This window comes from Hyperolius riggenbachi, chromosome 8 (assembly GCF_040937935.1).
Source record: "Hyperolius riggenbachi isolate aHypRig1 chromosome 8, aHypRig1.pri, whole genome shotgun sequence".
In the NCBI taxonomy this organism is placed as follows: Eukaryota; Metazoa; Chordata; class Amphibia; order Anura; family Hyperoliidae; genus Hyperolius; species Hyperolius riggenbachi.
The window spans coordinates 283,311,230-283,337,864 of NC_090653.1; the positions used below are offsets into that span (position 1 = coordinate 283,311,230).

General features: G+C 46.0%; 1 protein-coding gene across 2 annotated transcripts in view; it reads right to left on the minus strand.

The window, feature by feature from the left end:
• Nucleotides 1-9,560: 9,560 nt before the first annotated feature.
• Nucleotides 9,561-26,635, minus strand: part of LOC137527944 (uncharacterized) — a 96,490-nt gene continuing 79,415 nt past the window's right edge. For both annotated transcript variants that reach the window (XM_068249060.1, XM_068249061.1), the window contains exons 8-9: nucleotides 17,407-17,712; nucleotides 9,561-10,550 (exon numbers count right to left, since the gene is read on the minus strand). In XM_068249060.1, the coding sequence (XP_068105161.1) occupies nucleotides 10,294-10,550; nucleotides 17,407-17,712 (563 nt within the window). In that variant the 3' untranslated portion in view covers nucleotides 9,561-10,293. The remainder of the gene's footprint in view (nucleotides 10,551-17,406; nucleotides 17,713-26,635) is intronic.

The window sequence follows — 26,635 nt, forward strand, 5'->3', positions numbered from 1 at the left end:
GGTTAACCTCTTGAGGACCACAGTACTAAACCCCCTGAAAGACCAGGCCATTTTTTGTTAATTGGGCCACTGCAGCTTAAGGCCAAGCTGCAGGGCCGCACAACTCAGCACACAAGTGATTTCCCCCCCCCCCCCTCTCCTTTTCCGCCCACCAACAGAGCTTTCATGTTGGTGGGGTCTGATCGCCCCCCAGATGTTTATTTTATTTTTATAAATATTTATCTCTTTATTTTTACTATATTTTTTACTTATTTATTTTTTTATCCCTGCCCTCGCTCCCCCCGTCAGCCAATCACTGTGATCATCTGTCATAGGCTTTAGCCTATGACAGCCGATCACTCCTGAGCCAATCACTCCTGAGCCAATGGTTGGCAGATCACAGCGCAGTACAAGGTTTATAGACAGCAGTTTAGCCGTCTAACAGTCTCCGAGCGGCGATCGGAACTCTGCATTGCAAGCGGAGATGCGATCTCCTGCAGTAGCTATCCCCAGGACTTGACGCCGATTGGCGTCAGGCGGTCCTGGGGCTGCCGCTGCGGCCAGGCCCATTGGCGTCAGGTGGTCCTGGGGCTGCCGCTGCGGCCACGCCCATTGGCGTCAGGCGGTCCTGGGGCTGCCACCGTGGCCACGCCCATTGGCGTCAGGTGGTCCTGGGGCTGCCGCTGCGGCCACGCCCATTGGCGTCAGGCGGTCCTGGGGCTGCCACCGCGGCCACGCCCATTGGCGTGACGTGGTCGATAGGTAGTTAAGAAGGAGAAAAAGAGTTGGGTATTACTTACTTGGGGCTTCTTCAGCCCACATTAGTATGTGAGGTTCAGTGGTGTCCTCCCGATCCACTCCATTGTGCTGCTGTCACCCCAACTATGAGCCGTGACTGGCTTAGTCACAGGACTATGGTCCATGCGCTGTCATGGCTGTACACCTCGTTGATCGCGGTCCATTGCTGGCGTGCAGAGCACGCTCAAGGAAGCATACTGCAGATGAGCCTTATGTGCTAATTATGATTTTGCAACATTTTGCTAATTATGATTATGATCATAATGGAAAAAAATACTATTTCATATTTTTCATAATTCTGCTAAATTACAGAATTACAAATGAAACTTGAAATTACAATTTAACATGAAATCACAAAACAAAATTTAGAATTATACATTTTCTGAAAATCACGAATCCCCATTCATGTCGTAATTGCAAATTTTGTGTCGTAATTATAAAAACACTAAATTTGGCTCATCACTACCAGGAGCACAGCGAGAGACCTTAGATACTACTGGGGGCTGGAAGAAGCCCTAGGTAACTCCCTTTCCCACCCCTGCTTAAAGTAAACCAGAGCTGAACTAAATGCAAAAATCGAAAGTTACCCCGGGCTTCCTTCAGCAGCATAAGCCCGTCTGAGTCCCTCCTGTCCTGCCGTTCAGCCGTGATCAGCCCCGGTTATTGCTTCAGTCACATCAGTACGGGTCTACTGCACATGCGCAGGAGGTCCGCGCATGTGCAGAAGACCCAGAGTGAACCTGACTGAGCCTATTATCGGGGCTGATCGCGGCTGAACGGCAGACCGCGGGAAGACGGCGAGGGCCCCAGATGGGCTTATGCTGCTGGAGGAGGCCCCGGGTAACTCGATTTTTGCATTTAGTTCAGCTCTGGCCTCTGGTACACTTTAAGCCCCCAGCAAGCAAGAAGATAATTAAAATATATTTTATAAAACATTTTCACCAACTTATTGGTACTTTTTTTTTATTTGTTAAGAACTTTATCTGTAAAGTTATTTTACAGATAAGATGAAAACTGAGGACAACAAAATAGAGGAAGTGTTCTTTTTTTTGCTACCTCATGAATTATTTCTCCCAGAAAATCACTTTTCAATCTTCTCTATCTCTACAAACAAATTTTGTAAGTCAAAAGTACTAAAAAAGTACAGTAAAGATATTTTGCTTGCTTGCTGTGGGGTTAGTGATGATTGTATTATGACTATGGGCACGGAGAGAAAAAAAACTTTCTGCTCTCTGCACAATTGTTCTAATGACTGCATCTGCTCAGTTACTGATAAGGGTTCATACAAAGTTTTGCAGTCAAAGATTTGTAAACAGTCCCTATCCAGTGTTGTTCAGCAGGGTCTTGTGTACAGCACTGCTTTCCCCCCAGCCTCTCTACCCCTCCCCAAGTGCTGTGTACTGTAGGGATGCTGTAGGAGTCTGCAGAGCCAGTTTTGCTCCATCAGAGATGGACAGAGTAAGTGTAATAAGCTGAGGCTGGGAGCACACTCTCTCGGTTTTCCGTATGTGTTTTCTGCACACCATGTGTGTCTGTATGTGTGGAAACATGCATGTTTTATCGCAGAAGCTAATGTAATCGATAGAGAAAATGTGTGCAGTGCTTCACAACATGCGATTCTGATGCTGCTACGCAATCAGATCGTATAAAAAAAAAATCGGAATCGCATGTAGTATGCAAGAGGCCTAACATTGGTTCTCAGCAGGGGCGTAACAATAGTCCCTGCAAGGGATGCCTCCGCAGGGGGGCCCAGAAGCCACAGGGGGGCCGTGGGGGAAAAAGTTTGAAAGACTGACAACTTAGGGCATGGAGAGAACCATTCTCTCTCGCACCATTGTTATATTGACTGCATGTGTCCACCACACAGATAAGGAATCATACACACTTTGGAATTTGTACACTGTCCCTGCTCCCTAGGTTTTGGAAAAAACATCTGTCCACACTGCAGCAAAGTTCTGATGACTTCATGTACAACCTTACAAACAAAGGAGTCACAGGTTGAAAAAAGTTGTAGACAGTCCCTTATGGCCCATACTCACGGGCAGCAAAAGTTGCCTGTCGCCAGCACACGTGAGCGTGTGGGCGACATGCCGGCGACAGCTCCTCGCCAGGTCCCTCCGTGTACACACGCGGAAGAGGGACCAGCGGCGCGACGGAAGCTGTCGCCGACGTTCCTCCTCCCCCCGCCGGAAGCTCCACATTCTCAATGGAGGTTGCTGTCGCCAGTTCGCGTACTCACGCGGACTAGCGACAGTTGCGGCGGAGTCGCCAGGCGATTGAAACTTTCAATCGCCTGGCGACATCAGCGGCGGGCGACAGTTCGGGGTGCGCGCTCGTGCGACGGCCCATACTCACGGGCGACCTGTCGCCGCAACACGCGCGCGCCGCGTGTTGCAGCGACAATTGTAGCCCGTGAGTATGGGCCATTATTCAGCAATCACTCCGATTCCTAGATTCTTACCACACACAGGCTAATGAGTAATGACCTTATGGTGTCTGATTACTTTTACAACACAGTGGAGTGGGTAAGATTGATGTCTGACTGTGGCTGCCTCATTGAGAGCTTGTTGTCTCATACTGAGCCCAAGATCCTGTAATAAGAGTATCAATCAGTGACATTCTGAATGTTTTGCCAAAGTTACAGTGAATACTATATCTTATGTTCAGCAGGTTCATCAGGTTTGCACGCAAACTTATTCGCGCGAACAACGCGAGTTTGCGTTCCCGTCGAACCACGAACTTTTAGTGAATTCGACCCGCCCCCTATACTACATCATTGGGCTAAACTTTGACCCTCTACATCACAGTCAGCAGACACATGGCAGCCAATCAGACTGCACTCACTCCTGGAGCCCCCCCCCCGTTATAAAAGGCAGCAGCGTCGGCCATGTTGTCACTCTGTGTGCTGCTGTTTTAGTGAGAGAAGGGAGAGAGGTTGCTGCAGAGATCGGGAAAGCTTATTTAGGTCTTGTTAGCTTGCTCCTTGCTGATATTTGTTGCTGAAAAGCGCCACCAAAACAGCTTTTTTAAAAGCTAATGTTCTTGTGATGTGTTTTTTTTTTTTTGTGGCCCACTGACACTGCATATACAGCAATGTCTGTCGCAGCTGGCCCTTGCTAATTGTTATACTGTGCCAGGCTCAGCACATTCAGCACACCTTTTCACTGCACCTGTGTGACTGCACATTGTATTATATCAGCAGTCACTGCATACCTTTTCACTGTACCTGTGTGACTGCACATTGTATCATACCACCAGCAGTCACCGCATACCTTTTCACTGCACCTGTGTTACTGCACATTGTATTATACCACCGGCAGTCACTGCATACCTTTTCACTGCACCTGTGTGACTGCACATTGTATCGTACCACCAGCAGTCACTGCATACCTTTTCACTGCACCTGTGTGACTGCACATTGTGTTATAGCAGCAGTCAGTGCATACCTTTCACTGCACCTGTGTGACTGCACATTGTATTGTACCACCAGCAGTCACTGCATACCTTTTCACTGCACCTGTGTGACTTCACATTGTGTTATAGCAGCAGTCAGTGCATACCTTTCACTGCACCTGTGTGACTGCACATTGTATTATAGCAGCAGTCAGTGCATAGCTTTCACTGCACCTGTGTGACCGCACATTGTATTATGCCAGCAGTCACTGCATACCTTTTTATTGTACCTGTGTGACTTCACATTGTGTTATAGCAGCAGTCAGTGCATACCTTTCACTGCACCTGTGTGACTGCACATTGTATTATAGCAGCAGTCAGTGCATAGCTTTCACTGCACCTGTGTGACCGCACATTGTATTATGCCAGCAGTCACTGCATACCTTTTTATTGTACCTGTGTGACTGCACATTGTATTATAGCAACAGTCAGTGCATACCTTTCACTGCCTCTGTGTGACTGCACATTGTATTATACCAGCAGTCAGTACCTTTCACTGCATCTGTGTGCCTGCACATTGTATTATACCAGCAGTCAGTACCTTTCACTGCATCTCTGTGACTGCACATTGTATTAGTTAAGTCAGTGCATACCTTTCACTTCATCCCCCCCAATATATACAAAACAACCGGCAGAGGCAGAGCCAAAGGCAGGCCACCCGGCAGGTCTGTTCGAATTCGTGCTGACTTGATTTCGTGCAGCCCTGGACCATAGTACAGTGTTCAGAATGCACGTGCCATCAACTCCCAAGATTGTCAGGACGTAGTTGACTATTTAACACAGAACACTTCATCTTCCTCAGCTTGGAACCATGACATATCTTCCTCCTCCTCCTGCTCTGATTCTGGCACCTCACTTAACTCTCAGCTGGCACCCACCACTGCTACTACTAGCACCACTTCCGCTCTATTTGATAGTTCACAGGAGTTATTTGGTGGGGAATTAACTGATTCATAGCCATTATTGTTACAAGATGACGGCGTTAAGCATGTTACACCACCACCTCATATGTCTGAGTTGGGCATCAGTATGGATGTAAGGTGTGAGGATGATGAAGTACCTGTTGTTGGTGCAGTTTTGGAGGTGTCTGATACAAGCAAAGCTGTGGAGAATGATGATGATGATGATACTGCCATGGATGTCACGTGGGTTCCCAATGCTTTGCTGAAAGCTCGTCGTCGTCAGAAACAGCTCGTGGCAGTGTCCGACGGCATGTATCGCCACCTATGGACAGCCAGCCAACATGCCCTTCAAGGTCAGCTGCTGCCGCCACCATTAAAGTGAAGTCTATTGCGGTTCGCGATGTTCGCTGGTTCGCGAACTTTTTCGCAGGTTCGCAAACCGAAAATCGGAGGTTCGAGCCATCTCTACTCCCCAGTAAAGACAGCCAGATGTGCCCCCAGTATTAGGTAGGTCCCCACTCTCCAGTATAGATAGCCAGATGTGCCCCCAGTATTAGGCAGCCCCACTCCCCAGTATTGGGAGCCAGATGTGCCCCCATATCAGGTAACCCTTGCTCCTTAGTATAGGTAGCCAGATGTGCCCCCAGTATTAGGTAGGCCCCCAATCCCCAGTATAGATAGCCAGATGTTCCCCAAGTATTAGGCAGCCTCCTTCCCCAGTATAGGTAGCCAGATGTGTTCCCAGTATTAGGCATTCCCCTTCCCCAGTATAAATAGCCAGATGTGCTCCCAGTATTAGGCAGCCCCTTTCCCCAGTATAGGTAGCCAGATGTGCCCCCAGTATTAGGCAGCCCCCACCCCCTAGTATAGGTAGCCAGATGTGCCCCCAGTATTAGACAGCCCCCTTCCTTAGTATAGGGAGCCAGCTGTGCCCCCGGTATTAGGCTGCCCCCCTCCCCAGTATAGGGAGCCAGATGTGCCCCCAGTATTAGGCAGCCCTCTTCTCCAGTATAGGGAACCAGATGTGCCCCCAGTATTAGGCAGCCCTCTTCTTTAGTATAGGGAGCCAGATGTGCCCCCAGTATTAGGCTGCCCCCCTCCCCAGTATAGATAGCCAGATGTGCCCCCAGTATTAGGCAGCCCCCTTCTCCAGTATAGGAAGCCAGATGTGCCCCCAGTATTAGGCAGCCCCCTTCTCCAGTATAGGGAACCAGATGTGCCCCCAGTATTAGGCTGCCCCCCTCCCTAGTATAGGGAGCCAGATGTGCCCCCAGTATTAGGCAGCCCTCTTCTCCAGTATAGGGAACCAGCTGTGCCCCCGTATTAGGCAGCCCTCTTCTCCAGTATAGGGAGCCAGATGTGCCCCCAGTATTAGGCAGCCCCCTTCTCCAGTATTGGGAGCCAGATGTGCCCCCAGTATTAGGCAGCCCTCTTCTCCAGTATAGGGAGCCAGATGTGCCACCAGTATTAGGCAGCCCTCTTCTCCAGTATATGGAACCAGATGTGCCACCAGTATTAGGCAGCCCTCTTCTCCAGTATAGGGAGCCAGATGTGCCCCCAGTATTAGGCAGCCCTCTCCCTAGTATAGGGAGCCAGATGTGCCCCCAGTATTAGGCAGCCCCCTTCTCCAGTATTGGGAGCCAGATGTGCCCTGAGTATTAGGCAGCCCTCTTCTCCAGTATAGGGAACCAGATGTGCCCCCAGTATTAGGCAGCCCTCTTCTCCAGTATAGGGAGCCAGATGTGCCACCAGTATTAGGCAGCCCTCTTCTCCAGTATAGGGAACCAGATGTGCCACCAGTATTAGGCAGCCCTCTTCTCCAGTATAGGGAACCAGATGTGCCCCCAGTATTAGGCAGCCCTCTTCTCCAGTATAGGGAGCCAGATGTGCCCCCAGTATTAGGCAGCCCTCTTCTCCAGTATAGGGAACCAGATGTGCCACCAGTATTAGGCAGCCCCTTCCCCAGTATAGGGAGCAAGATGTGCCCCCAGTATTAGGCAGCCCCCTTCTCCAGTATTGGGAGCCAGATGTGCCCCCAGTATTAGGCAGCCCCCTTCCCCAGTATAGGTAGCCTGATGTGCCCCCAGTATTAGGTAGGACCCTGCCCCCAGTATAGCCAAGGACAATGCGACAGAGGCCTCTCTCAAAAATCTATGATTCCCTTGCACCTGCTGTATCAAACCATAAGGAAAAACTGTGGGGAAAATGGGCAGCTTATCTTAATAATAATATATTAGTAGAGGATACTTGGGGCAAGTGTATTTCAATCTATATGCCTAGTTGTAGACCCTGGTCTACAACTAGCCATATAGATTGAAATGCACTTGCCCAAAAACTCTCTTTGTAGCAAAGCAGGAAATTGATCTGGGTTGGCTTTCCCCATCTTCTCTGCAGCTGTCCTGTTGGGTGAAAAGGTTGGCTCCTTTAAGAAACTAGTGTATGTGCATTGGAAAAGAGTTCAGCAATGCTACCTGATATGGGGTTAGTGGAAGGATAGGTACTACGTAGCATGATCTCCCTGTTGGATGTATGTCATGCACCAGTTATGTGCCTAGTGACAAGACTGCAAGACAATAGGTACTCTATACAGCGCTGCGGAAGATGTTGGCACTATATAAATAAAACATAATAATAGAATAATGCTGTCAGGGGAATGTGCACGGCACCACTGGCAGGAAGCCCAGATCCCACCTCTTCTTCCCCCCCACCCCATTCCTTTAGATTGTAAGCTCACAAGGGCAGTGCTCTCTCACCCTTTTGTGTTTTGAATTGTGTTACACATTTATTAATATTAATTATGTCACAGTTATTACCAATTCTGTACTTTGTACCAACTCTGTATTTTGCATATTGGTGTATATCATTGTGTTTGTGTTAGTTTGTACCCCATGTATGTTTTTTACTTTGTACAGTGCCACCGAATAGGTTGACGCTTTATAAATCAAATAGTGGAAGGCCCGGGTATGTACAGTATTTGGCTGTTGTTGGCTCTGCCCACTTTTTCTAAGGACCAGTACTGCGAAAAATTAAAAAACTTAAAATATGTGTAACCATATATAAATAATAAGTATGTTTCTTCCAGAGTTAAAGAGACACTGAAGCGAAAAAAAAATTATGATATATTGAATTGGTTATGTAGTAGAGCTAAGAAATAAAGCATTAGGAGCAGAGTCATAAGTCTAATATTTGTTTCCAGTTCAGGAAGAGTTAAGAAACTCCAGTTGTTATCTATGCAAATAGCTATGGAGCTCTGTGACTTTGAAAGTGGTGGAGAGCTCTGACTTCTGATTAGGTTATCTCAGCTGTATTGTGTTTTTCTTTTGCAGAAAACAGTTCAGGACAGGTCAAAAGTTCACTGCCAGTTCTACAAAAACTTTTAGAATGCTGAGTAGTGTGCAAACTGCAAGTATTAGAGAATGATGCAATGTTATAAAAAAAAAAAAAAGCTGTATAACTGAAAATAAAAATATGAAAAATATTTTTTTTTTAGCTACCAATGTTCTAGTAATTACCCCTACTGCACAACCAATTCATGATATCACAGATTTTTTTCGCTTCAGTGTCTCTTTAAATGAGCCATAAATTACTTTTCTCCGATGTTGATGTCACTTACAGTAGGTAGGAGAAATCAGGTTTTGGACTAGTCCATCTCTTCCAGGGGGATTCTCAGCAAGGCTTTTATTCTTCATAAAGACATTCCCTGAAAAGGGTTTATACATGGATGCTGTCCAGCTTCTCTGCTCGCTGCACACTTTTATGGCAGTTGGACAGAGCAACTGCCATTCACTAAGTACTTTTGAAAATAAACAAAACCCTGAGAATCTCTCATGAGGAGATAGGCCAGTCCAAAACCTGTCAGTTCTGTCAGATTTATACCACCTACTGTAAGTGACAGCAACATAGGAGAAAAGTAATTTACGGCTCAGTTTACTCTGGAAGAAACCTACGTCTTGTTTGAATGTGGTTACATGTTTTTTGATTTTTACAATTTTTTTGATAGTGGTCCTTTAACACACAAACACTTAATGGCCAAATTTGTCAGCTTTTGGGTTCCTTGGCATCAATAATTTACAATTTCTCTTAGAAATTAAACAAATCTGATTGGCTTTTTGTGGCTCCACCCCCTTTTTTTCCTGAATTTGAACCCCAGTCACCCAATGACCTACTGTACCGAGTTTGATGCCTCTGCTATTAACAGTTTAAGAATGGAAACAATTTAATAATAATAATAATAATAAAAATAATAATTATAATAATTCTAATCCTTCACTGTTTATGTATTGTATCCTCACATTTTTATAATACCGGTGCTGCCGTGACAATCCTCCCCTTTGTTGATTTTCGCAGCTGTAATTCCTCTACTCAATAAATAATTCCCATTTTCGATGTACTATGTTGCTAATAGGGTAAGTACCGAATCTATACAGCTTTTGTGTTTTTGGTTGCAATTTTATTGTATGTCATGACCAGTTCATGTTCAATAATCCTTTTTTCTGGTTAAACAAAAACGGAACTTTGGCGATATATATCAATATGAAATCCAAACACTGAGTATTGCATTTTAATTTTGTGGTATATTTGACTTCTAAATTCTGTTTATAGCATGACTAAGAATCCACCACTCCCGATTCATGATTATAACACCTTATAGGCAGGTTCCTTTAAGGGCAGGGGTGTCGAAATAGCGATAGCAGCTGTTATGGGGCCCTGGTGGTACTTTATGTATTCACTATTAACATTCTTGTATTCCTCCACCCTCTCAGTGCCCATGGACTATAAATACAAAAATAGAACATTTATATTGCGCTTTTCTCCTGGCGGACTCAAAGCGCCAGAGCTGCAGCCACTAGGGGCACGCTCTATAGGCAGTAGCAGTGTTAGGAAGACTTGCCCAAGTTCTCCTACTGAATAGGTGCTGGCTTACTGAACAGAAAGAGCCAAGATTCAAACCCAGGTCTCCTGTGTCAGAGGCAGAGCCCTTAACCATTACACCATCCAGCCACCACTATATGCAGTGCACATTGCACAAAAATGTAAATTGACAATTAACTCATATCCATAAGGTAGGGACAGGTGGCATAGCTAAAGAGTGCCCACAACTGAGGGCCCCATAATCTCTAGCTATGCCACTGTGTAGGGAGTTAATAATCTTATGAGTAGTTCATATATATCTATTTATTTCGATGCAGTTGTACTGGAAAAGACAGAGCTCCTGATTGGGGAGGGTGACGTGCCCGGCGGCCACCAGCTCCCGGAGGTGTTCTCTGGTATGGATGCAGCCCTCCCAGTGTGCTTTCCCGCCTGGAATGTCTTCCAATTGCTGTTCTGTGATCCACCACCAGGGACAATGCCAATACTGAAAATAGCGCCAGCAGCCATCCCAGCATTCCTCCGCTTCTGTCCCGTTGTATTTCCCGGCTGTAAGAATATTGAGTGAGATGTCACAAATCCTCTCTCTGCGATTTTACACACACAGATTTATGTGTCATATTTAGGAACTGAGAAAAAAAATTTTTTCAGAAGAGTCAAAGTTATCATTTGTGAATAAAGGTGGCCACACAACATACATTTTTTTAATTTTTTTCCAATTTTTTTTTTCGTTTTGAGAATTATGATTTTTTTTTGGGGTTATATAAAAATTCGGATTCTTTCTGCCAATGTACCATACCGTATATTCGATTTCTAGGAAATCTCCAAAAAAGAGATCGGATAATTCATAAATGTTTGGTTGTTGAAAAAATTGAAAGAAAGAAATATTTCTTTCGATGCGGTATTTATACAGGGGTGCCAGAAGTATAAAAGAGCCTAAAGGTGCGTACACACACACACGACAGCAGCCAACGACGGGTCCGTCGGCACTTCCAGCTGGGCGGGTTTTCAGCAGACAGTAGTGCGTGTGTACGCACTGTCGGCGGACTGATAAGGCTGTTCCTGAACGATCCGCCCGGAACAGCAATATCAGTCTGCCGTCAGTGCGTACACACGTACTACAATCTGCTGAAAACCCGCCCAGCGGGAGGTGCCAACGGACCCGTCGTTGCTGCTGTCGTGCGTGTGTACGCACCTTAAAATGTTTAAAAATGAGGAGGTAGTGGTGGACTTACCTCCTCCAAGCAGATACAGAGATAATGCCGATCAATTTTCAACAAAGCAATTTATTCACATACCCCATTAAAATACAATGCATTTCGTGGGAGGCACATAAGAGGAAAGGTTAACCCTCCTGGCGGCCTATTAAAATCCGCCAGGGGGCAGCGCAGCAGTCTTTTTAATTTTTTTTTTTTTAAATCATGTAGCGAGCCCAGGGCTCGCTACATGATAGCCGCTATGCAGCGGCATCCCCCTGCCCGCTTCGCTCGCCTCCGGCAATCTCCGATCAAGAAATGATGGGATTTCCTGGAGGGCTTCCCCCGTCACCATGGCAACGGGGCGGGATGACGTCACTGACGTCATCGACGTCGTGACGTCATTGGGAGTCCCGATCCACCCCTCAGCGCTGCCTGGCACTGATTGGCCAGGCAGCGCACGGGGTCTGGGGGGGGGAGGGGGCGGCGCGGCGGATAGCGGCGATCGAGCACGGGGCGGCGGCGATCGGTGTGCTCACGCAGCTAGCAAAGTGCTAGCTGCGTGCAACAAAAAAAAAATTATGCAAATCGGCCCAGCAGGGCCTGAGAAAACCTCCTGCACGGCTTACCCCGAACTACGTTCGGGGTTACTGCCAGGAAGGTTAATGTTGGGCACAGGGGAGGGGAGGTTAGTGTTAAGCAGAGGAGATTTCAGATTAGTGTTAGCACAAGAGAGGTAAAGGTTTGTGTTAGGCATAGGCCCTCAGATCATACATTCGGAAGAAAACACTTTTTTGTAACTTCACCAGCCAAGGTATGATGCATTCTCTTACATTTGACTTTGGCCATGGCTGGCCAATTTGAGAACTGGCCATACTTCTGCCTTTGGCCATAACATACATACATACATACAAAAAAACTGCAAAAATGTAATCAGACTTGCGAAATTGGATGCAGAAAAAAAGTGGATAGTGATATAAAAGTCAAATCCCCAATGGTTTAACAAATATATAAACTCTAAAAGAAAGAAGGTAGAGAATATAGGACTTTTACAAGATCAGATGGGAAACTTGATTGTGGAGGACAGAGCTAAAGCGAATATTTAAATGCTTGCTTTGCTTCTGTCTTTACCAAGGTGAGGCCTTTCGCTCATAATATGACCCTGGGGTGTTCCCAATCTACCCCATTGAGCATGAAGGTCTGCAGGCACAATTAAATAAGATTAAGATAGACAAGGCACCTGGCCCAGATGGCATCCACCCCCGGGTATTAAAGGAGTTGAGTTCAGTTATTGATAAGCCACTTTATCTTATTTTCTGTGATTCTCTTTCAAGTGGGACAGTTCCTTATTACAGCTGCTGTTTCCCCTTATTCAAAAAGGGAAAAAATCAGAGCCAGGAAACTATAGACCTGTAAGCTTGGCATCAGTTGTTTGTGTAATTTGTTTGAAGGTATCCTATGGGATGCTATACAAAATTATGTAGCAGAGAATAATTATTTTCAGTACAACAGCATGGTTTTACAAAAGAAAGGTCTTGTCTGACCAACAGGCTCAGCTTTTAAGAAGTGGTGAATAAAAATGTAGATCTTGGGAAAGCTATATATAGATGTAGTGTACTTGGACTTTGCAAAGGCTTTGGACACTGTTCCCCACAACAGCCTGGTGCAGAAGCTAAGGATACAGGGACTAGGAGAAAATGTGTGTATGTGGATATTTATATGTGGATAGAGAAACTAGCTTCTTCCTATCTAAATCAATTCAATACCAGATACCATCCTACACCCAATCTCCGCTCTACTAACAATATTCTCCTGTCTACTTCTCTGGTCACCTCTTCTCACTCCCACTCACAAGACCTCTCTCGATCTACTGGGATCTCAGGATGTAGAAGAGACATTTGTCCCTAACTTCTTCAAGGGTTATATCCTAGCTTGGAAAGTTCTGAGTCAACTCTTGTTGCATCACGCACACAATGCAACAGACTAGATGCCATTCTCCAGAGTTCTTTGACTGAGAGGAAGGCAGTCCAAAGTGAAGTCCAATGTATTCTGCGTGCATCAATTAAAGGCGTGAGGAAGAAAAAGGGCGTGGGTGGATAACGAAATTGTAATAAATGATAAAGATCATTTTTTAATTGGGCGCAAAATGAAACCGAAAACATGTAAACGATAAGTATTGCTGTAGAAAAGACAGGAATTGAAAACAAAAAGATATTTACTTTAAACACTGTTTCATTATTCAATAATACAGCTTACCCTAACCCTACGGTCACACGGAACCTTTCCCTGCTGGTGCCTAAACCTAAGACCCCCCTGGTGGTGCCTAACCCTAAGACCCACCTGGTGGTGCCTAACCATAAGACCCACCTGGTGGTGCCTAAACCTAAGACCCTCTCTGGTGGTGCCTAAACCTAAGACCCTCTCTGGTGGTGCCTAAACCTAAGACCCTCTCTGGTGGTGCCTAATCCTAAGACCCCGTGGTGGTGCCAAACCCTAAAACTCCCTTTCTTGATGCCTTTTCGCACATAGAAACAATAACATATTTGATAACATGAAAGTTGTACATACAAACAAAATAATATGACAAAAACTATACTGTGGCAAGTTTCAAAAACATAACATATTTCAAAAACTTTAACATTCTAATGTTGACAACTATATTTCCTAAGCACTCTAATTTCTGCTTTGGGCGACATATTAACAATATTTCCATGAGTGCCTATGGCGGCACCTAAATCGTCCACTAGCCACCGGCACCCTTTTTTCCTTCTTTGCATATTCTACCTTGATTGTTTCTTATGAAACTGAAGTGTACTTCTATGTATTATACATACTACACTTAAAATTGATGAAAAATAAGAGTTGGTCTAAGAACTTTCCAAGATCTTATTATCAAAGTTGTTGAGTCTCTCTGTTTAAACCTTGGCTAAAAAACCTCCAGTGTATTATATTTTATATTATTGATTGATGGGTTCACTACTCCAAAATTAAAATGTGCATGTGTGCCCTTCATTGAAGAATATGCCTATTGGCCCTGCAACCTGGAGTACAAAATGCAGGGATACCATTACTCGATATACAGTATAATTATGTGTAAAGACTTATGGCAAATGTGTTATATCATACCTCTCAACGTTTTCAGATAAGGAAGAGGGACACGTAAGCCACTCCCCTGCCACACCCCTGATCACGCATCTCCCACACCCCTGGTCATGCATTTCCATAAAGATTTTATAAGAGAAATATCTAAGTTTAGAATTCAAACCATGCTAGTCTTTTCAATCATCGTTAATTTTCCTTCACATTAATATTTGAAAATAAGAAATATATGAATTTAAAGTATGGGAATAAAGTTTAGGGTCAATTAAACACATATTTTCAGTAGAAAAAAAAAAATACATATATTTACACAGATCTGTACATCAGTCCAGAAAGAGGGACAAATGAGGAAGAAAGAGGGACAGAGGGACAGCGTCACAAAGAGGAACTGTCCCTCCAAAAGAGGGACAGTTGGGAGCTATGTGATATTTCAGTATTTTATAATATCTTTGTGTGACTTTTGTCAATAAATGGAAAACAAAACTATTTTTTAATATAAATGAATAACCTGATTCCTTACTCTATCAGACCCTATTGATACCACTGATTATAGGGTGGGGGGAGGGGGGCATTTCTTATTTTTTCCAAAGTTTTCTAATGCTATTAGGAGTTTTAAAATAACCTATTTTCTCCCTATAAATAAAATATTTTCCCAGATGGGATTTCCCTAAGGTTCCTATGGGTTACACGATGCAAATAATAGCTAATCGCCTGAGTAACGCCCAGAAGACGAGGAGTGTGGTTTTGTGCTGGGGAGTTGTCTGTTATCACCACGACACCGCTGCCTCATTCCCCAGGAGATGCGTCGCTTCCACTTCTCTTGTGTTACAATGTCAGACACCCCTGGCACTCACCCAACGTCTGTCATTTGCCAATTGCCACCACTACAGCGTTGCCCGCTGTACCAGCATTCACACAACATCCAGGCCCGATCTGCCCAAGATGCCAAATGAGGCGACTTCCTCAGGCGGCAGAAGTCTGGAGGCAGCACAAGGCAGAAACAGGAAGTGGAGAGAGTGCCTGGCCAACCTACACTGTGGGTAACTGAACCTAGCTAACCTATACTGGGGACAACTGCACCTAGCTACCAATACTGGGGGCACTTTTACCAGACTATCTACCTATGCGGAGGGTGTTTTTTGGGGGGCTCACCGCAGCTATAACGTGCGGTGCAAATTGTCTGGTGCTGTGCGATCATTCCAATAGGGGGCACATCCTCACAAGTTTGCCTCAGGCAGCAAAAAGTCTAGAACCGGCCCTGATGACATCCACCGCCACATGCCATGCTTCCCTTGCACCGGACCACCCTGTAATGAAGTCCCAGGCAATTTGTCTGCAATTCATATCACTCCACATAATCATCTGAGACGGTCGTTATAGACAGGCTCGGCATCCAGTGATCCTGAACAGAGCTCATATGTCCAGCAGATGGCACTGCTGCTGAGATTCACAGCCCGTTCACTGACATGCCTGGAAAGTAGAGAGAAAGTTCTGAAGCTGCTGTTATGCGAAGCAGTTTATTTGGCGCCCGGCACTCAGCGCCATCATATCGCTAGTGTTATGCTGCGCGCCCTGCATAAGAGTAATTCGGGGATCCGGCGATCACCAGACCCCAAATTACATCTCCCTCTGGGTTGCGACAACCAGAGGGAGAATAGTATTTAAAGTGTAACTGTCGGGCATAAAATCAAAAATCAATTCTTTGTTTTTATCTGGTAAACAAGTAATACGGATGCTAACCCGGCAATCCAACAGTTAAAATCTCTTTTACTTTTCTTGTTTATAAATGATCATTCCCCAGTTTACCGGACTCTTATTTAGTACGTTGCCGCACAAAGAAGTTGCAGGGCATGCTGGGTTGTCTTTTTTTGCTTCTTTATTTCCCCTCAGACTTAACTAAAGCACAGAAGCAAAAAAAGGACAACCCAGCATGCCCTGCAACTTTCTTTGTGTGTACCAAATAAGAGTCAGGGAAACTGGGAAATGATCATTTATAAACAAGAAAAGTAAAAGAGATTTTAACTTTTGGATTGCCTGGTTAGCATCCTCATTACTTGTTTACCAGATAAAAACATAGAATTGATTTTTGATTTTATGCCCGACAGTTACGCTTTAACGCGGCCGGGGAGTTTAGCGGCAGCTAGGGATTCTCATTCAGATTTCGCAGAATTTAAATTTCTGAATTTTCAATCAGAAATCCGAATTGGACCAATGGACTGATGAACCAATCAGAGACTGCAAAGTCAACTTGGAAGTATCTGACCAATCAGAGAATGCAAAAAATGACCAGAAAAACTCGGAAATTGAAAATCCGAATACGGAAAACGGATTCCTGTGGAAATACCGCGTTACCACAACTCTGTAATTTTACCACAGACTCGGAAGCATTGGACCAGTCAGAGAATTCAGAGTCAATTTGAAAGTATTTTGACCAATCAGAGAATGCAAAAACATGAGCAAAAAAAACACTACTCGGAAATCCGAACTCACAAATCAGAAACCGATGGGGAATCTGCGGTAATCAGCATTGGCGGAAATCGGAATTTATGTGGAATCAGAAATCTGCATTTTCGACCATTTCTAGCGGCAGCAGGAAGAGTCGTCATTCAACTCGCTCAGCGCCATTATAATATGTACTCGCTGCTATGTGAACGCACAGCACTGATCTCAGCCTGGGACACCATGGGACGGAGCAGTGCTTTTCAGCGCTGCTAGATTTGGGCGCAGCCGGCGCCTCCATAGACTTCAATAGGAATCACTCCTATTGAAGCGCTCAGTGAGTAACGTCGGCTCCGTCAGAAGACGGAGCCGAGGTTGCTTAAAAATCACAATAATTCGGCCTCCAGCAATCGCTGGAAGCCGAATTATTTCATTCCCCCACTATCCATGGCGGCCTGGAGGGGAAATAGTAATTAAAACGGCCCGGACTTGTGCAGAAGCAGGATCAGCCATATACCGCTGTATCCTGCGCCCAAGTCTACTGGCGCCGATTTCAAATGTACTCCCATGGGAAGATTATTCATTTCTTCTGGTGTTCTGAGGACACAATAAAACATCTTCATTCACTCTATAAACTCCTACAGAAAATACATCACAATCAAACTTATTACCTAGAGCTGTGATTTTCCTCTGCAGTCCTCCCCAAGCTTTGACTTTGGCCATCGCATTTCTCCAAGTTGCTGTACTATTCACAAAAGCTCTCCAAACCTTATGTGTCTTCTCCTGGTCTCTCCGAGCCTCTGTATAACTGCTCAGGTTTTGCCAGGCTTCAGTAAGATTATCCTGAGGTATAAAGAATTGACTTAAAATATCCTCTACTTCTTTAAGGTGTCTACCAGCGTCAAAATAATTTTGTTGCTCTTTCCAGGCTTGGTTATCATATTTCCGGTGTTTCCAGGATCCTGAGACTTCCACACCTGTTTTATAAACAAAAGGAAAACAAAAGCAAAAATATATGTACGGGTGAAACTCCAAAAAGTAAAAAATGCAAAAGTCCATTTATTTCACTAATTCAACTTAAAGAGAACCGAGGTGGGTTTCTGACATGATTATTGGGACACAGAGGCTGATTCTGCATACTATCACTAGCCTCTGTGTCCATATAGTGCTCCCCCAGCCTCTGTGTCCATATAGTGCTCCCCCATGCCCCCCCTGCGCACTGCTGGCTGTTTACCTTTGTGCTGCCATTCACCCGCCACTCCCCCGCCTCCTGCATATCGCCGCTCCCCACCTGTGTCCCTTCCCTCCCCGCCTCCATAAGCGGATTGGAGGAAGCTTACGGAGGCGGGGAGGGAAGGGACGTAGGCGGGAAGCGACGATATGCAGGAGGTGGGGGAGCGGTGGGTGAATGGCAGTACAAAGGAAAACAGCCAGCTAGCGACAAGATGCATGTCGCTAGCGTGGTGGTTTTTATATGGGGGGACAGCAGTGCACAGGGGGGGCCTGGGGGAGCACTATATGGACACAGAAGCTGAGGCGCACTATATGGACACAGAGGCTGGTGATAGTATGCAGAACCAGCCTCTGTGTCCTAATATTCATTTCAGAAACCCACCTCGTTTCTCTTTACAAGGTGAAGCTAATATATGAAATGGGAACCCTTTACCGGTGTTTTGGCTAAATTAGCTGATTAGTCTGACATCAGACACTTTGAGCCTAGAATATTGAACATTTTATTCTAATGGTCTGAGATTTTGATTTTGCGGTTCTCATAAGCTGTAAGCCATAATCATCAAAAATTATAACAAATACAGACTTGAAATATCTCACTTTGCATGCAAGGAGTCTATTTCATATATTAGTTTAACCTTTTAATGGACCATTATCGCGAAAAAAGTAGGCAGATAAAATCTGACAGAACCAACAGGTTTTGGACCAGTCCATCTCTTGATGGGGGATTCTCAGGGTTTTCTTTGTTTTAAGAGCATTTCCTGAACAGGAGTTGCAAAGTCTAACTGGCAAAATAGTGTGCAAGTGAGTAGGGAGGCTGGCTGGTATCTTACTATTTTGCCAGTTAAACTGCTGTTCAGGAAATGCTGTTGGAAACAAGGAAAACCCCTAGACTCCCCCATGAGGAGATGGACTGGCCCAAAACCTGTTGGTTCTGTCAGATTTTAACTGTCTACTTTTTTCCGCGATAGCGTTCGTTTAACCCGTCCAGTGCTGGGCATTGATGCAATACAGCAGATGTATTGGTTACCTCAGCAACAGCAATTTCCCTCACACCCTGCACTGTCTGAGAAACCCTCCTAACTCCTCCTATTTAAAGAGAAACTCCAACCTAGAATTGAACTTTATCCCAATCAGTAGCTGATACCCCCTTTTACATGAGAAATATAATGATTTGCACAAACAGACCATCAGGGGGCGCTGTGTGACTGATTTTGTGCTGAAACCCCTCCCACAAGAAGCTCTGAGTACCGCGGTACTCTGGGCAAACTGCCACAATGTAACAATGTTCACAGACAGGGAATAGCTGCTTACAGCTGTCTCTAACAGCCAAAACAGCTAGGAGCAGCTACATAACCTGCCCACAGTAAAAATGTCACCATGTAATAAATGTCAGAATGTAAATCGGGGAGAGGAAAGATTTTACAATGAGCAAACACTGACTAAATCATTTATACATAATTATGGTAAAAATGAAGCACTTTTTTTATTACATTATTTTCACTGGAGTTTCTCTTTAAGAACAGTTTAGAAAGGAAACTGCACTATTTAGTGATTTCTTAAGATGTCTGAGACAGTTCTAAATGGATTTCTAAAAACCTACTAATATTTTGTCTGATGATCCTGACATCATGCAACTGCTGCCATTACCTAGGATTTGAGAAGTTTCTTATTATTATGCAAAACAGTTCCTCTGCTGGTTAGAACAGTTTAAGAAGAAAAAGTTGTCGGTCGTGCTTTGATAAATCTGGCCCAATGTGTGGCAGTTTAGGGATGGATTTACAATTTTCTTAACTGTAGTGCAGTTCTAGAAAAACGCTAAACTGCCGCTATTAACTAGGAATTAAGTAATTTCTTATTGTCATGCAGAACAGTTCCCCTGGTGGTTAGAACTGTTTAAGAAGAAAAAACGGTCAGTAATACTTTGATAAATCTGGTCCAGTGTTTCTATACATGGATGAGAAATTCCTATCTACTTCTACAGACAGGGAGCACTGTTGGGCTTGATTCACAAAAGGGTTAGGATGCCTGTGAAAAGCCCCTTACCACGCCTAAAGACACTTTGGACGCGCTAATACGCGTGCACAAAGATAGCGCGCGCAAAGTTTAGTGCTGCACGGTGCGCACGAAACTATAACGTCGCACTGCGATGTTTCGGGCGCTCCAGGTGCGACATTTTAGATTCACCCAGTGCAACATTATAGTCGCACCTGGTGTGACGTTTTGCGTGCACCGTGCAGCGCTAAAATTTGCGTGCAATCAATAAAAGCTTTGGACGTGCTAACTGCTTAGCACCCTTTTGTGAATTGAGCTCTTTGTCTTTTTACTAGCACACGTGAGGCTTAAGTCACAAAGCGGTGCTGTTAGCACGCTTGTGAAAAGCCACTTATCACGCCCAAAACCTAATCTCGTGCGATAATTAGCGCTCACGCACAAAGTCCCGTGCGCAAAAAACTTTGCGCACTTAAGGTCGCACCCATTGCAACCTTATAGGCGTGCGACGTGTCGCGCGCACCACGCTGTGCACGCGCAAAGTTTTGCGCGCAGGACTTTGCACGTGATCTAAATTTACAAAACGCTGCTACCCTAGTTAGCACGCCCAAAGTCTTTAGGCGTGCTAACTGGGTTAGCACCGCTTTGTGAATCAAGCCCTTGGAGTGTCCCTTTAATATATGACAAGCCATTGAGTAGGCTCAATGAGCAGCAGTTGCAAAGTCTAAGGGCTTGTTCACACTAGGGGCTCGATTCACTAAAGTGTGATAACTGCTATCCCAGCAGTTATCACTCATGCTGCCGCGCGCAAAGGTTTATCACACTTTAGTGAATTGAGCTCTAGATCCGGAAACATATCCGTGGCTCAGTGTTTAAAACCTGATCAAATCCAGAGCCACGGATAGCAATGTTAAAAATAGCAGCCGTCTTCACCCAAACAAAAAACAGATCCGTATGGGTATGCGGGGACTCTTTTTCAAAACCTGAACTGAAGGTCCGGATTTGCTGCATTTTCCCGCAACGCATATGGATCCTGATACACGCAGGGGTAGTGGCAGGCAAAGCCAAAACGGATCCCCCTCTACACAGGCAGTTTTGGACACAGAAATGGATCTGTTTTCTTTGTCCCAGCCTGTGGGGTGGAGAGGGAGCCGCCATGCTGGAGGGTGATAGCTGGAGGGTGATAGCAGCCAGGCTGGGGGTGACAGCGGTCGGTGTACATCCTCCGCTCCCCGCATCGCTTCCTGCAATGCCGCCCTCCGAAGTAGCCGCGACATTGCAGCTAGTGATGAGGCGAGCGGAGGAAGTAGGTAAGCTCCCCGCTTGCCGCATACAAACATTTCAATTACTTTTGCGCATGTAGCTGGAGGGGTAGCGGGGATGGGTGACCCAGGTGAGGGAGGGGCCGTCCCCCCTCCCTGCTGACCGCTGTTCCCCCCTGTCCTAGCTGCTATCACCCTCCAGCATAGCGGCCTCCTCCTGGGCATACGTTTGCACGGACTGGAAACGTATGCTCCAAACATATAGAAAACATAAAAACGAGGGGAAAAAAAACAAACAAATCGGATCCCTTTCAAATGGATCTGACCTGTCACGGTCCCACTGGCGTAACAATAGGGGATGCGACCCCTGCTGCTGCGGGGGGGCTAGGGGCCTTTTGTGGGGCAGGAGGGGTCGCAGCATAAGAGGAGATCGTGGCCGCAGATCGGTGGGGAGGGCGGACATTCCCCCCCCTCCCTCACCTCGGGCTCTCCTCTCAGCGCTCCCCCTCCTGCAATCATTGGTGGCAGCGGCGGCGGTGGCAGGCTGAACACATTACCTCCATCTCGCCGGAGGTCTTCCGATCTCTAAGAGCAACTTCCTGTTTACACAGGAAGTTGCATGAAGCTCTTAGAGATCGGAAGACCTCCGGCGAGAAGGAGGTATGTGTACAGATTGCCGCCGCCGCCCACCCACTGCCACCGATGATTCCAGGAGGGAAAGCGCTGAAAGGAGAGCCCGAGGTGAGGGAGGGGGGGGGGGGGGAATGTCCCCCCTCCCCACCGATCTGCGGCCACGATCTCCTCTTATGCTGCGACCCCTCCTGCCCCACAAAAGTCCCTGAGCGGGCCCTAGGGAGGTGGGTGGGGGGGCAGATTTTTTTTTGCAGGGGGGCCTGGGGATTTCTAGCTACGCCCCTGCACGGACCTAGTGTGGACCTAGCCTTACTGACAAAATAGTGTGCAAGAGAGTAGGGAGGATTGCTGGTATCTTACTATTTTGGCAGTTAAACTGCTGTTCAGGAAATGCTGTTGAAAACAAGGAAAACACAGAGAATCCCCCATGAGGAGATGGACTGACCCAAAATCTGTCGGCTCTGTCAGATTTTAACTGCCTACTTCTTTCACGATGGTGGTGGTCCTTTAAGGTGAATTATTGAAATGAATGGACTTTTGCAGGATATTCTAATTTTTGGAGTTTCACCTTTATACCATCTGTTACAGTAAAATATTAGCAATACATGGGCTACAGAAAGTTTGACAGGCTTTCTCCAACCACTCTGAACAGAGAAGACCATATTTACCTGGCTGGGGGCGCAGAATCATATCTGATGTTGGGAGGCTCAAAGGAGGAAGAGGAGGTACTATGGAAGGGTTATTATTAAGGGTTACTCTCTATTTTTTAATGAAATCTGTAAGGTATGAGTGCCCCAGTATGTGTTAGCCAGGTATAGGTGCCCCTAACATAGGTAGCCATGTATAGGTGCCCCAGTGTAGGTTAACCAGGTATAGGTGCCCCCAGTATAGGTAGCCAGGTATAGGTGCCTCCAGTATAGGTAGCCAGGTATAGGTGCCCCCAGTATAGGTAGCCAGGTATAGGTGCCCCCAGTATAGGTAGCCAGGTATAGGTGCCCCCAGTATAGGAATCCAGGTATGAGTGCCACCAATATAGGTAGCCACGTATAGGTACCCCAGTATTGGTTAACCAGGGATAGGTGCCCTGAGTATAGGTAGCCAGGTATAGGTGCCCCCAGTATAGGAAGCCAAGTATAGGTGCCCCATTATAGCTTAGCCAGCTATGAGTGCCTCCAGTATAGGCAGCCATGGATAGGCGCCCCTAGTATAGGCTAGCAGGTATAGGTACCCCTAGTATAGGTATCCAGGATTCGGCACCCCCAGTGTAGGTTAGCCAGGCATAGGTGCCCCAAGAATAGATTATCCAGGTAAAGGTGCCCTCAGTATAGGTAGCCAGGTATAGTTTTCCCCAGTATAGGTTGACCAGGCATAGGTGCCCCAGTATAGGTGAGCCAGGTATAGGTGCCCCCAGTATAGGTAGCCAGGTATAGGTGCCCCCAGTATAGGAATCCAGGTATGAGTGCCACCAATATAGGTAGCCACGTATAGGTACCCCAGTATTGGTTAACCAGGGATAGGTGCCCCCAGTATAGGTAGCCAGGTATAGGTGCCCCCAGTATAGGTAGCCAGGTATAGGTGCCCCCAGTATAGGAATCCAGTTATGAGTGCCACCAATATAGGTAGCCACGTATAGGTACCCCAGTATTGGTTAACCAGGGATAGGTGCCCCCAGTATAGGTAGCCAGGTATAGGTGCCCCCAGTATAGGAAGCCAAGTATAGGTGCCCCATTATAGCTTAGCCAGCTATGAGTGCCTCCAGTATAGGCAGCCATGGATAGGCGCCCCTAGTATAGGCTAGCAGGTATAGGTACCCCTAGTATAGGTATCCAGGATTCGGCGCCCCCAGTGTAGGTTAGCCAGGCATAGGTGCCCCCAGAATAGATTATCCAGGTAAAGGTGCCCTCAGTATAGGTAGCCAGGTATAGTTTTCCCCAGTATAGGTTGACCAGGCATAGGTGCCCCAGTATAGGTGAGCCAGGTAGGTTCCCTGAGTATAGGTAGCCAGGTATAGGTGCCCCCAATATAGTTAGCCAGGTATAGGTGCCACCAGTATAGGTTAGCCAGGTAGGTTCCCCCAGTATAGGTAGCCAGGTATAGGTGCCCCCAGTATAGGTTAACAAGGATGGTTCCCCCAGTATATGTAGGCAGCCTGTCCCCCGCCACTTGATTACCTCCTCGAGTTGGCAGCCCCCTGCTCCACCACAGTCCCACCCAGTCTAATTCCCCTCACTAGCACAAGACCTCAGATCAGCGGTGACCTGGCCGCAGGAAGTGAATAAACACCAGAGCGGTTCCCCTGGTAACGGTGCATAGACAGGAAGCAATCACCTGTATATGTGCCCCTATGGGAAGTTGGGAACGTCTCCTTTTGTGTCTCTTCACTTCCTTATGGGTCACTGCTGATCTGAAGTCTAGTACTAGCGAGGGTGATGCAATGGGCACCCCCGTAGTAGACTGTTGGTCATTTTCTTCCACCATGATACATGTGCAAGCAGATATTTATAGGTGCATGGGAAATGTTTCTCAGGATTAGATAATGGCTTCGATTCATCAAACAGTTTGCGGTAAAAATTTGCTGTTCATTAATTTACTGCATGTGAAATTTTCGAATGCTTAGTAGTATTCAGCAATTTCTTTCGGTAACAGTAAATTCGGGCGCCTGAGGCAAGTGGACAAATCGGGCGCCGCCATTCACTCCCATAATAAATATCGTTTAATGGGCGCCCGACAGGAAAAAAGGGCGCCGGAGAAAAATAACGTTTTATAAGCGGCGCCCGGAGACTTTTACTGTTTTATAACTGCTTCTCATGATTACACATTATTTTATGATTTATAATTTTTTAAACATTATTTTTAAACGAAAAACAGTACAATCTTTTTTAAAACATTATTTTTAAACGAAAAACAGCACAATATTTTTTTCACACGTTATTAATGCTTATCACAGGGGGGTCTTAGGTTTAGGCACCACCAGGGGGGTCTTAGGTTTAGGCACCAACAGGGGGGTCTTAGGTTTAGGCACCAACAGGGGGGTCTTAGGTTTAGGCACCACCAGGGGGGTCTTAGGTTTAGGCACCAACAGGGGGGGTCTTAGGTTTAGGCACCACCAGGGGAGTCTTAGGTTTAGGCACCACCAGGGGAGTCTTAGGTTTAGGCACCATCAGGGGAGTCTTAGGTTTAGGCACCACCAGGGGGGTCTTAGGTTTAGGCACCAACACGGGGGTCTAGGGGTTAGGGGTGGGTACAGGGAGGGTTACTTACTATTTTTTTTTAAACGTTATTATACGTTTCACTTTTTAAACGGAAGATTAACGTTTTCACAATTGCCAATTTCATGCACATTATTTAATGATTTATAACTTTATAAAACATTATTTTTAAACGAAATATAGTACATTATATTCTTAAACGTTATCCATGTTTATCGTTTAAAACCCTGCGCCCTTTTTTCCCAGCGCCCCTTTTTAACGTACGCATTTTTTTCAGTTGCCGGCAGTTGTTCGTTAAAAGATTGCTAAGTTCGGTAATGATGTGGTAAGCGGGCGGTAAATATCGGCACTAGCGATCTTTTAGCGAATAAAAGCCGCTTTTAAAGTGCATTGTAGGTAAGGAAGATGCATTGTGGGCTACGGAGGTTGGGCTAAAAAGCTTTTGGCACTGCTAGGATTGTGTTCATATGTGCTCCATAACAAGTCATAGTTACAATTTAAAGAGAACCTGAACTGAAAATTAAAAGTGAAAATAAACATAAACACGTCATCAAAAAAAATGGCCATTACCCCATAAAAGCTTCCTGGTCAGCACAAACCACTTAACGACCGCCTAACGCCGATAGGCGGTGGCAGGTCGTAAGTGGTTTTACATGGAGTTCCATGTCAGTTCACGGAGGGTGTCTCCGTGAACAGCCTGCGAGCCTCCAATCGTGGCTCGCAGGCTAAATGTAAACACGCGGGGAAGAAATCCCCAGTGTTTACGTCGCACGGCGCTGCCGTGAAGGAGATCGACGATCCCCGGCCTCTGATTGGCCGGGGATTGCCGGCATCTGATAGGCTGAACCCTATCAGAGACGGTGCAGGACGGATCGCCGTCCTGTGCCGCCCATGGGAAGGAGGGGAGGGAGGGAAAGAGAGGGAGGCTGGAAATCACTGCGGAAGGGGGCTTTGAGGAGCCCCCCCCCCTGAACCCAAATAGCCGGCGGCAATCAGCCCCCCCCCCCCCCCCCCCCAGCAGGACATCCCCTTAGTGGGGAAAAAAGGAGGGAAGTCTGGTCACCCTGGCTGCAATGTGATCTGTGCTGTGGGCTGGAGAGCCCACCCAGCACAGATCACTGAGAAATAGCCCGGTCCTTAAGCGGTTAAACTGTAATATTGCCCACTTGAGCCATAGGGAAACATGGACATTACCTTACACATTCAGTTGTTACTGACAGCAGCTGATATATAACTGACAGCAACAGGTATATTTCAGTTGTGACAAAATATTGTCAGAACTGGAAGGGATCACTGTAAGAAGAAAATAGTGAGCTTCTGAGAGATGCTGACGGCGAGGTAAGTATGTAATATTCATTTGCAGCTACATCATGCGTTTATTTTAAATAATTTTACTCATTTCAGGTTAAATACACCGACAGCAGAAACATAAATAATGACAGGGCAGTGCGGGCGATATTGCACTCGGAATTTACCGCCCTGACACGCCCCCTTTATGCTTCTTGAATACTAGTTTCGGAAAATTTACTGCACAATTACCGCACTATTACCACCAGAACACCGCATGCACGATA